General features: G+C 52.9%; 1 protein-coding gene across 1 annotated transcript in view; it reads right to left on the bottom strand.

Annotated features, from left to right (window-relative positions):
* Positions 1 to 7,054: 7,054 nt before the first annotated feature.
* The window catches only part of LOC144952186 (pregnancy zone protein-like), a 55,156-nt gene continuing 46,752 nt past the window's right edge, over positions 7,055 to 15,458 (bottom strand). The window contains exons 31-36 of the mRNA XM_078882589.1: positions 14,513 to 14,637; positions 13,117 to 13,207; positions 12,714 to 12,785; positions 10,486 to 10,588; positions 9,294 to 9,376; positions 7,055 to 7,421 (exon numbers count right to left, since the gene is read on the bottom strand). Of these exons, the coding sequence (XP_078738715.1) occupies positions 9,327 to 9,376; positions 10,486 to 10,588; positions 12,714 to 12,785; positions 13,117 to 13,207; positions 14,513 to 14,637 (441 nt within the window). The 3' untranslated portion in view covers positions 7,055 to 7,421; positions 9,294 to 9,326. The remainder of the gene's footprint in view (positions 7,422 to 9,293; positions 9,377 to 10,485; positions 10,589 to 12,713; positions 12,786 to 13,116; positions 13,208 to 14,512; positions 14,638 to 15,458) is intronic.

The raw sequence follows: 15,458 nt of genomic DNA, 5'->3' as shown, positions 1-15,458 counted from the left end.
TGTGTGTCGGTGTGTGTGTCTGTGTGTGTGTGTGTGTGTCGGTGTGTGTGTGTGTGTCGGTGTGTATGTGTGTCTGTATTTCGGTGTGTGTTTGTCGGTGTGTGTCTGTCGGTGTGTGTGTGTGTCGGTGTGTATGTGTGTCTGTGTGTGTCTGTGTGTCGATGTGTGTTTCGGTGTCTGTGTGTGTCGGTGTCTGTGTATGTCAGTGTGTGTGTGTCGGTGCGTGTGGGTGTGTGTATATGTGTCGGTGTGTGTGTCGGTGTGTGTGTGTCGGTGTGTGTGTCGGTGTCTGTGTGTGTGTCTGTGTGTGTCTGTGTGTATGTGTCGGTGTGTATATGTGTCAGTGTGTGTGTGTGTCTGTATGTCTGTGTGTATGTGTCTGTATATATGTGTCGGTATGTGTGTCTGTGTGTGTCTGTGTGTCTGTGTGTGTCTGTGTGTGTGTGTGTCTGTGTGTGTCTGTGTGTGTGTCTGTGTATATGTGTCTGTGTGTGTGTGTGCGTCTACAAAGCCGCTGTACTCGAGATCGAGTTCGGCTCACGGCCACGTCGCCAGCGATAGCGATCGTCTGAACTGGTCCTGAGCGGTTTGCAGGAAACATCGCCACTGGGGGAAGACAAAGACGGCCGCGCCCCTCGTGTGCCACAGTGCAGATGGCCTTCCACACGTGCTGTTGCTACTCGCTAACGGCACTTGCCCCTATAGTCCCTTAAGACTATAATATAAGGGGGGGAATCTTTGTCTTTGTGTGATCACCGTGAATTGGGAGCGGTGGTGCAGCTGTTAGCGGAGACCCGAGTCGTCCAGAGCCCTCCCCTAGGTCGACTCGGCCTCAAATGAGTGGCCTGGTGGCGGTGTGCAGCAAACATCGACACTGGGGGAGATTAAGGCGGCCGGACGTGGTGCTGGCCACCCACCCCCTCGTGTGCCGGTCTGGCCTTCATAGATGCTTGCTAACAGCACCTGCCCCAACAGTCTGTTAAGGCTATACGGGGGATCTTTGTCGACGTGTGTGTTGTGATTCCCGCACACCACCAATACCAGTGGCGAATATTTGAACCCGTCCTGGGCCTCCCCTAGGTCGACTCGGCCTACTCAGACGAGTACCCGGTGCGGTAGCGCAGAGTGAACATCGCCACTGGGGAGACAAAGGCGGCCGGGCGTGGTGCTGGCCACCCACCCCCTCGTGTAACCACAGCGCCGGTAGCCTTCATAGGTGCTGCTGCTGCTACTACTCGCTAACAGCACTTGCCCCTACAGCCTTTAAGAGGCTACACGGGGGACCTTTGTCTTTTTATCGTGGGGTTGAGTGGACCGGACGATGCCCGATGCCAGCGGTGTCAAGATCGGCCTCCGTTGGAAGGGGGGAGGCTACTGGGCAGTGCCAGGCTAGGTGCACGTCGACGAGGCTACTGCTTGGCCACTTGGAGGCAGTCGACCCCTCGACTGCCTCCAACGGCGGAGGGCGGTGGAGCGACGCTCACAACAACGGGCGGAGCGCCGGGCGGATAAAACGAAAGGTGGTGGTGCATCGGCCACTCATATCGCTCGGATTTGGTTCGTTATCACGGTTGGCTACGTACGGTGCGAAAGAAGTTCAACACACACACACAGCACCGTTGGCTACGTTCGGTGCGAAAGAGGTTCAACACACAAACTTCAACACGGTCGGTTCTGTGACCTCCTTGCCAGAAGCGAGCCTTCGAGACTTCGCGTTGCTTCAGAGTGCACCTAGCCTGGCACGAGCGCCGTGGGGACGTCACCGACACTTGGTGTGTAGTAAATAGCACCGCTGGTGGGGGAGACAAAGGCGGCCGGGCGTGGTGCTGGCCACCCACCCCCTCGTGTGCCACAGTGCAGGTAGCCTTCATAGCTGCTGATCGCTAACAGCAAATCTCCCCACGGGGATCTTTGTCTGTGTATAGGCGCTGCTACTCGCTACTGCTAACAGCACTTGCCCCTGCAGTCTGCTGGAGGCTACACGGGGGATCTTTGTCTGTGTATAGGCGCTGCTACTCGTTACTCACAGCACTTGCCCCAGCGGTCTGTTAGAGGCTACACGGGTGATCTTTGTCTCTGTCTTTGTTTGTCTATAGGTATGCAGATATACACAATGGCCGTGCCGGGTGTGGTTTGTTGCTAATTGTTTTAAGAGAAGTGAATGTCCAACAACCCCACCCACACCCTCCCCTAACCGCTCCCCACACACACAGACACCCACACACACACACACAGACACACACACAGACACCCACAACAACAACAACAACCGCCATTCGCCACTAAGTGGCGGTGACGTCACCACGACGCTTGTGCCAGGCCATGTGCACCCTGAGGCCACGTGAAGTGTCGAACGCCCGCTGGCAGGAGGTCACGGGGCAGACCCAGGTGCCACGGGTCGACTGACCGAGATGACCGAGATGACTGGCTGATCCACCACCTGTGCCCCCTACTGTGCCAACTTGCTGTGCTTTAGCCACCCGGCGCTCCGCTCGTTGTTGTGAGCGTCGCTCCTCCGCCCTCCGTTGTTGTTGGAGGGCGACTGCCTCCAACTGCCCAGTAGCGTCCTTCACGAGCCTCCTCCACTGAGGCCGATCTTGACACCGCTGGTACCAGTCATCGGCAAGTCCACTCAGCTCCACGTCCTCCTGTACCACATCACTCCATCTCTTCTCTAGCCCGTGCCGCGCCCGTTTAGCCCCCTCGATCCGGCCGAACAAAAGCTGTTTAGGCATGCGGTGGCTGGGCATGCGGGCTACATGACCCAGCCAACGCAGCCTTGCCTGCCGGAGGAGCTCACTGATGGGACTTTGCCCAGATCTTTCAAGGACTTGTGAGCTCCTCACACAATCCAGCCTGGTTAAACCCAGGATGGATCGTAGGCAGGCCAGCCTAAATGTTTCCAACCGGCGAAGATGCTCCACTAGGGGGGTCCACGTTTCGCAAGCGTAGAGAAGGGAGGGAATGACCGTGGCCGAGAAGACCTGAAGCTTCGTGCGGAGCGACAGACCAGGTAGCTTCCACACAGCGTTACGCAACCGATGAAAAGATATTGCCGCTCGACTGATTCGGAGTGAGACCTCTGCTGATAAACTGGAGCCGGTCATAAGCACACTGCCCAGGTATGGGAAACTCTCCACTCTCTCCACAACTGCCCCATCACCGATTGGGAGTTGTGGGGGTGGAGTGCCCGATGGTACAAAATACCCAGGCAGGTGCTTAGTTTTGGTGGGGCTGATGGTAAGGCCCCACCTCTTGGTGGCACACTCCAGTCTCAGCAGCAGCGTCTCCAACTCCTCTTCTGAATGAGCAGCTATTACCAAATCATCGGCATACATAACGTGGTTGACCAATAGGGAGCCATCCCTTGATCGCACCCGGGCGTCGATCAGCCTCCCATTATATCTGTACCAAATGGTAATTCCCCCGGTACAGCTTTTGAAGGCTTCACGAACTACGCAGTCGAAATAGATGTTAAATAATGTGGGAGCCAGAGGACATCCCTGTCGCACCCCAAGGTGTACAGGGAAAGGCTCCGACTCCCGGCCACGTAGTTTTACCCGGGCCCGCTCACCATCATGAAGGTCCTTAATGATCGTGAGCAGAGGGTCAGGGACTCCGAAAGCACGAAGAACAACCCAGAGCCCAGTCCTACTGATGGTATCATAGGCCTTGACCAGGTCAATAAAGCAGAGATGTAGGTCTTTTTGAAATTCCCTACACCTCTGCTGGAGCAGACGGACAGAAAATATGGCATCTGTGCAGGACCGCCCTTTCCTGAAACCGCATTGGGGCTCCGCAAGCCTCTCCTCAGCGTGCCTAGCAAGGCGATGTTGAATAATCCTTGCCAGGACCTTACCCGGCACACTGAGGAGTGAGATGCCCCTGTAGTTGTTACAGTCGGTACGGTCCCCCTTCTTAAAGAGGGGGACCACCAGGGCATCCTTCCAGTCCTGCGGAACCCGTCCAGTGGTCCAGACTGTTGTTATGATGTCATATAGGGCAGTCTGTGCACAAACGCCACCCTCCCTCAGCATTTCGCTTGGGAGATCATCTCTGCCCGGTGCCTTCCCTGGTCTCAGACTCCGGATCGCCCTCAGTACTTCCTCAACAGCTGGCACCTCAGCCAGCCACTCACAGGGGGTGACCTCTTCCAATATTTGAGGCACCGCAGCCTCAGCAGGGTTATCCCCACTTTGTGCCATGATGTTTTCCTGGCTGAGAGATTTTCCCTCCCCCAGGACCTCGCAGAAATGCTCAGCAAATCTGCAAACCTGTTCCTGGGGGTCGGAGATTGGATCACCGTTTTTTCCTCTAATGATGGTAATAGGTGTGGCGCTGCAGGTTACTTTTTTGATGGAATTAAATAGTGATTTGTGATCGCGGGCCACTGAGGCAGACTCCATCTCCTCAGCAACCCGCGACCACCACCCATCCTTACAGCGCCTTACGGCTCTCCGAACCTCCGAGCGAAGGCTGCGGTAAACCTCCTCATTCTCCGACGTGGGATGCTGTAGGCGATGAGAGTGGGCCTGTCGCTTTTTCTCAATTAACCTGAACACCTCCTCTGTCAGACACCCACACACACACCCACACACACATAGACACAGACGCACACACACAGACACCCCGATTTAGTGAGTGGAGTTTATTTGATCTCTCCCTGTTCTACAGAGCGAGAGTGAGTGGAGTTTGTATGATCTCCCTCTGTTCTACAGAGTGAGTGGAGTTTGTATGACCTCTCCCCTGTTCTACAGAGTGAGTGGAGTTTGTATGATCTCCCCCCGTTCTTCAGAGTGAGTGGAGTTTGTATGATCTCCCCCTGTTCTACAGAGTGAGTGGAGTTTGTATGATCTCCCCCTGTTCTACAGAGTGAGAGTGAGTGGAGTTTGTATAATCTCCCCATGTTCTACGGAGTGAGAGTGAGTGGAGTTTGTATGATCTCCCCCTGCTTTTCAGAGTGAGTGGAGTTTGTATGATCTACCCCTGTTCTACAGAGTGAGAGTGAGTGGAGTTTGTATAATCTCCCCCTGTTTTCAGAGTGAGTGGAGTTTGTATGATCTCCCCCTGTTCTACAGAGCGAGAGTGAGTGGAGTTTGTATGATATCCCCATGTTTTACAGAGTGAGTGGAGATTGTATGATCTCCCTTGTTCTACAGAGCGATAGTGAGTGGAGTTTGTGTGATCTCCCCCTGTTCTACAGAGTGAGTGGAGTTTGTGTGATCTCCCCCTGTTCTACAGAGTGAGTGAGTGGAGTTTGTGTGATCTCCCCCTGTTCTACAGAGTGAGTGAGTGGAGTTTGTACGATCTCCCCCTGTTCTACAGAGTGAGTGAGTGGAGTTTGTGTGATCTCCCCCTGTTCTACAGAGTGAGTGAGTGGAGTTTGTGTGATCTCCCCCTGTTCTACAGAGTGAGTGGAGTTTGTGTGATCTCCCCCTGTTCTACAGAGTGAGTGAGGGGAGTTTGTGTGATCTCCCCCTGTTCTACAGAGTGAGTGAGTGAGTGGAGTTTGTGTGATCTCCCCCTGTTCTACAGAGTGAGTGAGTGGAGTTTGTGTGATCTCCCCCTGGTCTACAGAGTGAGTGAGTGGAGTTTGTCTGATCCCACTGTTCAACAGAGCGAGTGGAGTTTGTACGATTGCCCCATGTTCTACAGAGCGAGATTGAGTGGAGTTTGTATGATCTCCCCATGTTCTACAGAGTGAGTGGAGTTTATATAATCTCCCGATGTTCTACAGAGTGAGTGAGTGGAGTTTGTATGATCTCCCCCTGTTCTACAGAGTGAGTGGAGTTTGTATGATCTCCCCCTGTTCTACAGAGTGAGTGAGTGGAGTTTGTGTGATCTCCCCCTGTTCTACAGTGAGAGTGAGTGGAGTTTGTATGATCTCCCCCTGTTCTACAGTGAGAGTGAGTGGAGTTTGTGTGATCTCCCCCTGTTCTACAGAGTGAGAGTGAGTGGAGTTTGTATGATCCCCCTGTTCAACAGCACACTCATTCGGAATAATCTCCTATTCAGCACGGTTGGTTACGTACGGTGTGAAAGAAGTTCAACATATCGTGTTTACAAATCACATGGCAGTCGCAGTAGCAGCAGCAGCAGCAGCAGCTGCAGCAGCATCGCCCCCTTGTGCACAAATGTGAACACGACCCTCGTGAAATGATGGATACATTCGAGTAGCAATACAATTGGTTCTTTCGGTAAAGTGACGTAGATAGAAAAATAAAATATAAAAAATCAAATAGAAAACTAAAAACATAAAATAAAAATGCAACTCTCTATGAGTATGAGTCTATATGGCTGTCTGTGGGTCTATGGGTCTCTATGAGTATGAGTCTATATGGCTGTCCGTGGGTCTATGGGTCTCTATGAGTATGAGTCTCTATGGCTGTCTATGGGTCTATCGGTCTCTGAGTATGAGTCTTTATGGGTGTCTGTGGGTCTATGGGTCTCTACGAGTCTCTATAAACACGCGTCCAGAGTTATTTGTCCGCTACAAATTTCCAGACGACGATGACGACGACGAGCCCGCCACTCCGTCGAGCAAGCTATCATTATCGCGACAGTCAGCGGGTGGGAATGTACCTCGTTCAAGTAAACAACAATGACGACAACATCAACACGAGCCTCGTGAGTTTACAAAGCAAACGGAGGCTGTAAAAAAACAACCAAAAAAACACACACGCCAAGCACCAGGTCCCGGAGGTCTACGGCCATGCCGCACCGAAAGTTTTTTTTTATTGGGTAGCTGCACGTCCTGCCACATCGATGCGCAAGCGACGTTCGATACACAAGCGACGTTCGATACACAAGCGACGTTCAATACACAAGCGATGTTCGATACACAAGCGATGTTCGGAGGCAACACTAGTGTAATATGAGGATACATCCGGCTCACTGACGCATCACAACTCGTCATGGTGATTGGCTCTGCCGGTCCTGGTTTACAGCCAATGGGGGGAAGCCTAGGGGCATGGCCCTGACGTGATGGAAAGGTGACAGCTGTAAGGATTGGTTCTGCTGGCTTTGGCCACAGCCAATGGGGAGATGAGTCAGGGGCGTGGTCCCGGGAACTGACGAGGGAGCCTGGAAGATTCCATGCAGGCTAACGAGGATTGGCGGAAACATACCACGTGATCCGGGTACTAAATAGGGGTGGAGACGAACGACACGTGGTCAGAACGGGAACGAACAGAGGAAGGGGGCCACGCGGGAGCGGGGCTCCGAGTTGCCACGTGGCAGTGCGTCTCTCTCTCTCTCAATATCTGTCCCTCTCACGCTGTCTGTCAGCAGCGTGAAGTAAACTGTAATATAAGTTGAATAAAAGACGGATTCCAGAAGTCGCCTCAACGAGCTTTATTACACTAGGAAGAAGCCGCAGAGCGGTGGCAGCGTTGAGTTGGCTGGCCGCGTGCTGAGGCTTCCTGTCGGAGCACACCGGAGGGTGAGCTGGGGCGAGATGGGACTCGCACAAGACGCATACGCGCAGCAATCGCGTACAGCGCTCACATATAGCACTCACTCACTCACACACAGCAAATATACACCACTCACTCATACATATAGCACTCACATACAGCACAGGGACACTACTCATACACACAACAACAACAACCGCCATTCGCCACTAAGTGGTGGTGACGACACCACCACGCTTGTGCCAGGCTATGTGCACCTTGAGGCCACGTGAAGTGTCGAACGCCTGCTGGCAGGTGGTCACGGGGCAGACCCAGGTGCCACGGGTCGACTGACTGGATGACTGAGATGACTGGCTGATGCACCACCTGTGCCCCCTACTGTACCAACTTGCTGTGCTTTAGCCACCCGGCGCTCCGCTCTTTATTGTGAGCATCGCTCCTCCCCCCTCCGTTGTTGTTGGTGGGTGACTTACGGATTACAAGTCGATGGTCAGTGGGCAGATCAGCTCCACGGTAGGTCCTGGTGTCAAGGACATGGGCCCGCATCCGCTGTTCTGTCACAATGTAGTCCAGCAGATGTTCTTGCTTGGACCCGGCATGCATCCATGATGTTGTGTGGATGTGCCGATGCCAGAACAGCGTGTTGGTAATTACAAGCCCATGGGCTGCACAAAAATCTAGCAGCTTCCTACCGTTGTTATTGAGCTTATCTGGCCCATGCCTTCCAATCACTCCAGACCAGGTGCCAGCATCATGACCAACTTGGGAATTGAAGTCACCCAACAAGATGACTCTATCCCGAGGGGCCACTTTAGCTAGCACCTGTGACAGGTCATAGAAGCCACCTGACTCATCGGCCTTGCCTGCATCCCTCCATGGATGTTCGTCTTCGGTGGGGGCATAAGTAACCACGATCACCACTCCTCGCCTCCGGCTTATGGGAAGGCGAGCCCAAAGTAGTATGGGGCTTACCGCATCCCACACCTCACCGCCACGCTCCCATTCCCCATTCATTATTTTGTTCAGAAGAAGAGCCACTCCCTGTTGTTTGTCAGTCTCCTGCCTCGAGTAGAGGACTGTCCACCCCTCATGGTGGCAGGAGCCAGAGCTAGTCCACCGGACCTCCTGAATACCACAGAGATCCAGGCGGTACCGGTCCAGCTCCCGACGAAGGAGTGGCAGCCTCTCCTCCTCAGTGGCCATTTGAACATTACACGTGGCCATCCGAAGTGGCTTTTTGTTGTTTCTGGAGGAGCCCCGAGGGTAAAGATTCAATCTCCTGGCTCCGGCAAATGGGGTTTGACCAGGAGACGTCATAAACGCCGGTCCCCTCGGGGACTCCAGAATAAGCTTATCAAGTAGATATATTTAAGTGGTTTGTGGTGATCAATTGAAGGTGGAGGGGTTACCAGCCCCTCGCACCCGTCCAGAGCCCCCAATTGGCCGCTATGGTGGTTACAAATGCCATGAGGGGAATGGTCAATCTAAATTGGCCCTCCCCCCATGGCACTGCCCATCACAGCGTTGCCATCCGCCACCACGAGGAGGTAAGGGATTGTTTTTTGCCGGGCTCATACACACAGCACACATACATACATACAGCACTCACATACATACATACATACAGAACTCACATACATACATACAGCACTCACATACATACATACAGCACTCACATACATACAGCACTCACATACATACACACAGCACTCACATACATACACACAGCACTCACATACATACATACAGCACTCACATACATACACACAGCACTCACATACAGCACACACACCACTCACGCATACAGCACAACCCAAGGTTGAAACCAACCCCATCCCCAGGTTACCCCCAATCCCACCCCCCCCCCCCCCAGGTTACCTGTGCTCTGCTTGCCTAGCGACCGCTGCTGTCTCACTGGCTGTGAGTGCACGGAGCGCTGTACATGGACGTGGCTGCATCCTCTGTGGAAGTGGAGAGACGAGACCAGGTAGAGAGACAAGATCAGAGACAAGACAAGGTAGAGAGACAAACCAAGGTAGAGAGACAGAGAGACAAGATCAGAGACAAGACCAGGTAGAGAGACACGACCAGGTAGAGAGTCAAGACAAAGAAAGAGACAGAGAGACACAAACAAAGGTAGAGAGACAAGGTAGAGACAGAGAGACAAGACAAGGTAGGGAGAGAGACACAAACAAAGGTCACCCGGGTAGCCTGCGTAGCGTTGCAGGGGGCAAGTGCCGTTAGCGACACACAGCACGGTTGACTACGTACGTTGCGAAATAAGTTGAACATGCGTCAATGAACCCACGGAGAGAGGGGCGATGGCCTACTCACCTGTGGCATAGTAATCGTACACTCTGACACAGTTGACCCTACTAACCTGTGGCATAGTAATCGTAGACTCTGACACAGTTGACCCTACTCACCTGTGGCATAGTAATCGTAGACTCTGACACAGTTGACCCTACTCACCTGTGGCATAGTAATCGTAGACTCTGACACAGTTGACCCTACTCACCTGTGGCATAGTAATCGTAGACTCTGACACAGTTGACCCTACTAACCTGTGGCAAAGTAATCGTAGACTCTGACACAGTTGACCCTACTAACCTGTGGCATAGTAATCGTAGACTCTGACACAGTTGACCCTACTCACCTGTGGCATAGTAATCGTACACTCTGACACAGTTGACCCTACTAACCTGTGGCAAAGTAATCGTAGACTCTGACACAGTTGACCCTACTCACCTGTGGCATAGTAATCGTACACTCTGACACAGTTGACCCTACTAACCTGTGGCATAGTAATCGTACACTCTGACACAGTTGACCCTACTAACCTGTGGCATAGTAATCGTACACTCTGACACAGTTGACCCTACTAACCTGTGGCATAGTAATCGTAGACTCTGACACAGTTGACCCTACTAACCTGTGGCAAAGTAATCGTACACTCTGACACAGTTGACCCTACTAACCTGTGGCATAGTAATCGTACACTCTGACACAGTTGACCCTACTCACCTGTGGCATAGTAATCGTAGACTCTGACACAGTTGACCCTACTAACCTGTGGCATAGTAATCGTAGACTCTGACGGTGGCAGGTTGCAGGTTGTCCACGGCAATGTCTTGAGTGACGGACAGCCTGACTGCAATTGGCTTCTTGTCGACCTAGGAGAGGGTGGATTAAAGATTTGCGAACGGCATCCGACAACAAGGTGGACAACCATCGCTCGCTCGACAAGAGAAAAATAAGAAAGGGGAAACTTAGTGTGAACACAGGGGGAGAAACACGTGGTAGACCGATGTTGTTGTTGTGGCAATGTTGTTGTGGCAGCGTTGTTGTGTGGCAATGTTGTTTTGTGGTAGCGTTGTTGTGTGGCAATGTTGTTGTGTGGTAGCGTTGTTGTGTGGCAATGTTGTTGTGTGGCAATGTTGTTGTGTGGCAATGTTGTTGTGTTGCAACGTTGTTGTGGCAACGTTGTTGTGGCAACGTTGTTGTGGCAACGTTGTTGTGGCAACGTTGTTGTGTGGCAATGTTGTTGTGTTGCAACATTGTTGTGGCAACGTTGTTGTGGCAATGTTGTTGTGTTGCAACGTTGTTGTGGCAACGTTGTTGTGGCAACGTTGTTGTGGCAATGTTGTTGTGTGGCAACGTTGTTGTGTGGCAATGTTGTTGTGTTGCAACATTGTTGTGGCAACGTTGTTGTAGTAACGTTGTTGTGTGGCAGCGTTGTTGTGGCAGCGTTGTGGCAATGTTGTTGTGGCAATGTTGTTGTGTCAACGTTGTTGTAGTAACGTTGTTGTGTGGTAGCGTTGTTGTGGCAATGTTGTTGTGGCAACGTTGGTGTGTTGCAACGTTGTTGTGTGGCAGCGTTGTTGTGGCAACGTTGTGTGGCAATGTTGTTGTGGCAACGTTGTTGTGGCAACGTTGTTGTAGTAATGTTGTTGTGTGGTAGCGTTGCAGTGAAGGTTTGGAATAGTATCGATTCAGATGGCTCAGCACTACAGCGCCCTCTACTGGACATCACGGTGGCTAGGAGATGTTAACTACCTCGCCTGGTGTACAGGAGGTCGTGGGTTTAATCCCCACCCTGACGATGCCTGCTGTATGTTTGGAGTTTGCGTCTCTCTCTCTCTCAGTATCATCATCATCACGGTGGCTAGGAGATGTTAACTACCTCGCCTGGTGTACATAAGGTCGTGGGTTTAATCCCCACCCTGACGATGCCTGCTGTATATTTGGAGTTTGCGTGTCTCTCTCTCTCTCAGTATCATCATCATCACGGTGGCTAGGAGATGTTAACTACCTCGCCTTGTATACAAGAGGTCGTGGGTGCGATTCCGACCTTAACGCCTGCTGCTGAGTCTGCTTGTCTGTCTCTGTCTCTCTCTCCCTCCCCGTGGTCGTGAGATTTTTCTCCGGGTCCTCCGGTTTTTTCCCCTCCACATTTCGAATGAACATCGCCACGCGTTTAGAGTATTTGTCTGCCGCTATACATTTGCACACGATGAGAACGACGACGACGACGATGATGATGACGATAACGCCGCCACCTACTTGATCGGCTATAATTCGTAATAGCCAGGGGTAGCTTCTGACAAAAGAGCAGCCCAATGGGGCCTTACAACTGGTGAAATGAAAATAAGTTTTATAGTTTCATAGTTTCTTATAGGACCCTGCTGGACATGTGAGACAAAGAGCTTCACAGCTCATCGGATTTCTCCAGGGACGAAACCAAGATTCTGATTCTTGGTGGCTGCCAATCAGAAGGTTCGCATCCCTTGTTAGGGGATGACGACTCAGAATCTGTATTTAGACTGGAGGAGGAGGAGGAGGGGGAGGAGGAGGAGGAGGAGGGAGGAGGAGGGGGAGGAGGAGGGAGGGGGAGAGGGAGGAGGTGGGGGAAAGGGAGGAAGGGAAGGAGGGGGGGAGGAGGAGGAGGTGGGGGGGAGGAGGAGGAGAGGGAAGAGGGGGCGAGGAGGAGGGGGAGGAGGAGGGGGAGGAGGGGGAGGAGGAGGGGGAGGAGGGGGAGGAGGGGGAGGAGGAGGGGGAGGGGGGGGAGGAGGGGGGAGGAGGGGGAGGAGGGGGGGAGGAGGAGGGGGGGGAGAGAGGAGGGGGATGAGGGGGGGGGGGAAGAGGGAGGGGGCAGAAGGAGGGGGAGGAGAGGTAGGAAGGGGGATGAGGGGGAGGGGGGATGAGGGGGAGGAGGTGGGATGAGGTGGGGAGGGCTCCCAGACCACACCAAGACACCACCAGCACCACCACTCGAGCTGGAGTTCCCCAGCCGCTCACCTTGTCCAGGTAAATGACCACGCGGCTTGCATCCACCTCGACCTTCTTCACGAAGTCGTAGAGACTCTGCAGCTGTGTTAGAGACAACACGCGGGGCAGGAGACATTGGAGCAGTGATGTGATGTGACATTGGAGCGGTGATGTGATGTGATGTAACATTGGAGTGGTGATGTGATGTGACATTGAGAGGGTGATGTCATGTAACATTGGAGTGGTGTGATGTCATGTGACATTGGAGTGGTGATGTGATGTAAGATCGGAGCCGGTGGATTGTTCCACCGCAAGTGGTGGTGGCTGACAGTTAGTGGAAGAGCTTTCATCCAGAAGCAGATTGACCACGGCTGCTGATGGCCAATGATGACGACGACGATGACGATGATGACGACGATGGAGACACACCAACCTCTTTAAGAGAAGACTTCACCGCGCTGTACCCGGAGATCATCTTCACCTCCACGAGGGCCATGTTCGACTCGCCTCGCTCGCCGTGGTAGCTGGAGGAGGAGGGAGGGAGAATACAAATCATGAGGAGGAGAGAGGAGGAGGAGGAGGAGAGAGAATGAGGAGGAGGAGGAGGAGAGAGAATGAGGAGGAGGGAGGAGGAGGAGGGAGGAGGAGGGAGGAGGAGGGAGGGAGGGAGGAGGAGGAGGGAGGAGGAGGAGGGAGGAGGAGGGAGGAGGAGGGAGGAGGAGGAGAGAGAATGAGGAGGAGGAGAGAGAATGAGGAGGAGAGAGAATGAGGAGGAGGAGGAGGAGGGAGGAGGAGGGAGGAGGAGGAGGGAGGAGGAGGAGGGAGGAGGAGGGAGGAGGAGGAGGGAGGAGGAGGGGGAGGAGGGAGGAGGAGGAGGGAGGAGGAGGAGGGAGGAGGAGGGAGGAGGGAGGAGGGAGGAGGAGGGAGGAGGAGGGAGGAGGAGGAGGGAGGAGGAGGGAGGAACGCAGGGAGGCAGGGGGGGAGGGGGGGGAGGAAGGAGGGGGATGAGCATCACCTGGCGACGCTCATTGCCGGCGATGTTTGGCTCCCGCGCTTTTTAGGCCTCCATCTCTCGGATCGACGTCCGCGGTGCATTAAGCAGCAGTGCCAGCAGACTCAGAGACTCTGCACTACCCATAGACTCATAGACTCAGCACTGTCTATAGACTCAGAGACTCAGCACTGCCTATAGACTCAGAGACTCAGCACTACCTATAGACTCATAGACTCAGCACTGCCTATAGACTCAGAGACTCAGCACTGCCTATAGACTCATAGACTCAGCACTGCCTATAGACTCAGAGACTCTGCACTACCTATAGACTCATAGACTCAGCACTGCCTATAGACTCACAGACTCAGCACTGCCCATAGACTCATAGACTCAGCACTACCTATAGACTCATAGACTCAGCACTACCTATAGACTCATAGACTCAGCACTACCTATAGACTCATAGACTCTGCACTACCTAGAGTCTCATAGACTCAGCACTACCCATAGACTCTGCACTGCCTATAGACTCATGGACGCAGCACTGCTCATAGACTCATAAACTCAGCACTGACCATAGACTAAGCACTGCCTATAGACTCATAAACTCAGCACTGCTCATAGACTCATAAACTCAGCACTGACCATAGACTAAGCACTGCCTATAGACTCATATACTCTGCATTGCTCATAGACTCAGCACTGCCTATAGACTCAGCACTGCCCATAGACTCAACACTGCCCATAGACTCAGCGTTGCTTGAATCCCGGCTCTAAGCTATGCTGGGTGCAGTGTCCCCTGACACGGCCATCGTGAACCCCATGCAATGACCACCTGACTTCCACGTTGATTTGGAAGCCCTTGCGTGCTGCCTTGGAGCAATTTGCCGGGTTGGTGGCCACGGAGAGACTGAACTTGGGCTTCGAATCTTTAGGGGGTTCGTTGTACTTTAGAGAGACCTGCAGCGACAACAGACAAAGATCCCCCGTGTAGCCTCTAACAGACTGTTGGGGCAAGTGCTGTTAGTAGTAGCGAGTAGCAGCGCCTATACACAGACAAAGATCCCCCGTGTAGCCTCTAACAGACTGTTGGGGCAAGTGCTGTTAGTAGTAGCGAGTAGCAGCACCTATACACAGACAAAGATCCCCCGTGTAGCCTCTAACAGACTGTTGGGGCAAGTGCTGTTAGTAGTAGCGAGCAGCAGCGCCTATACACAGACAAAGATCCACCGTGTAGCCTCTAACAGACTGTTGGGGCAAGTGCTGTTAGTAGCGAGTAGGAATGCCTATACACAGACCAACTGCTGCCCCTCGCCTAGTATACAGGAGGTCGTGGATTCGATCCCGACCCTGACGCCTGCTGCATATTTGTAGTTTGCGTGTGTCTCTCTCTCTCTACCCGTGGTGAGATGGCAACTACCTCGCCTGGTATACAGGAGGTCGTGGGTTCGATCCCGACCCTGATGCCTGCTGCTGTATATTTGCAGTTTGCGTGTCTCTCTCTCTCTTTCCCCATGGTCTTGTGGATTTTTTTTCTCCGGGTTCTCCGGTGTTTTCCCTCCACGTTTAGAAACATGCATTGAGACGATTTTGATTATTTTGCTGCTATAAATGTCCAAAAGATGAGCCACTTTTGTCGAGATATAATTAGTGGCCAGGTCGCTTTCGAACAATAAGTGAAAACCTCAGTGGGCTCTGCCTGGTAGGATGGGGATGATTTAGCGTTGTATTTGTGTGCGATTGGGTGATGCGTTTAACTTGTTTGTACTTTGCACTGTGTT

This window comes from Lampetra fluviatilis, chromosome 66 (genome assembly GCF_964198595.1).
Source record: "Lampetra fluviatilis chromosome 66, kcLamFluv1.1, whole genome shotgun sequence".
Taxonomy (NCBI): Eukaryota; Metazoa; Chordata; class Hyperoartia; order Petromyzontiformes; family Petromyzontidae; genus Lampetra; species Lampetra fluviatilis.
The sequence above is the reverse complement of the archived record's forward strand: the minus strand, read 5'-3'. Positions and strand labels throughout refer to the sequence as shown.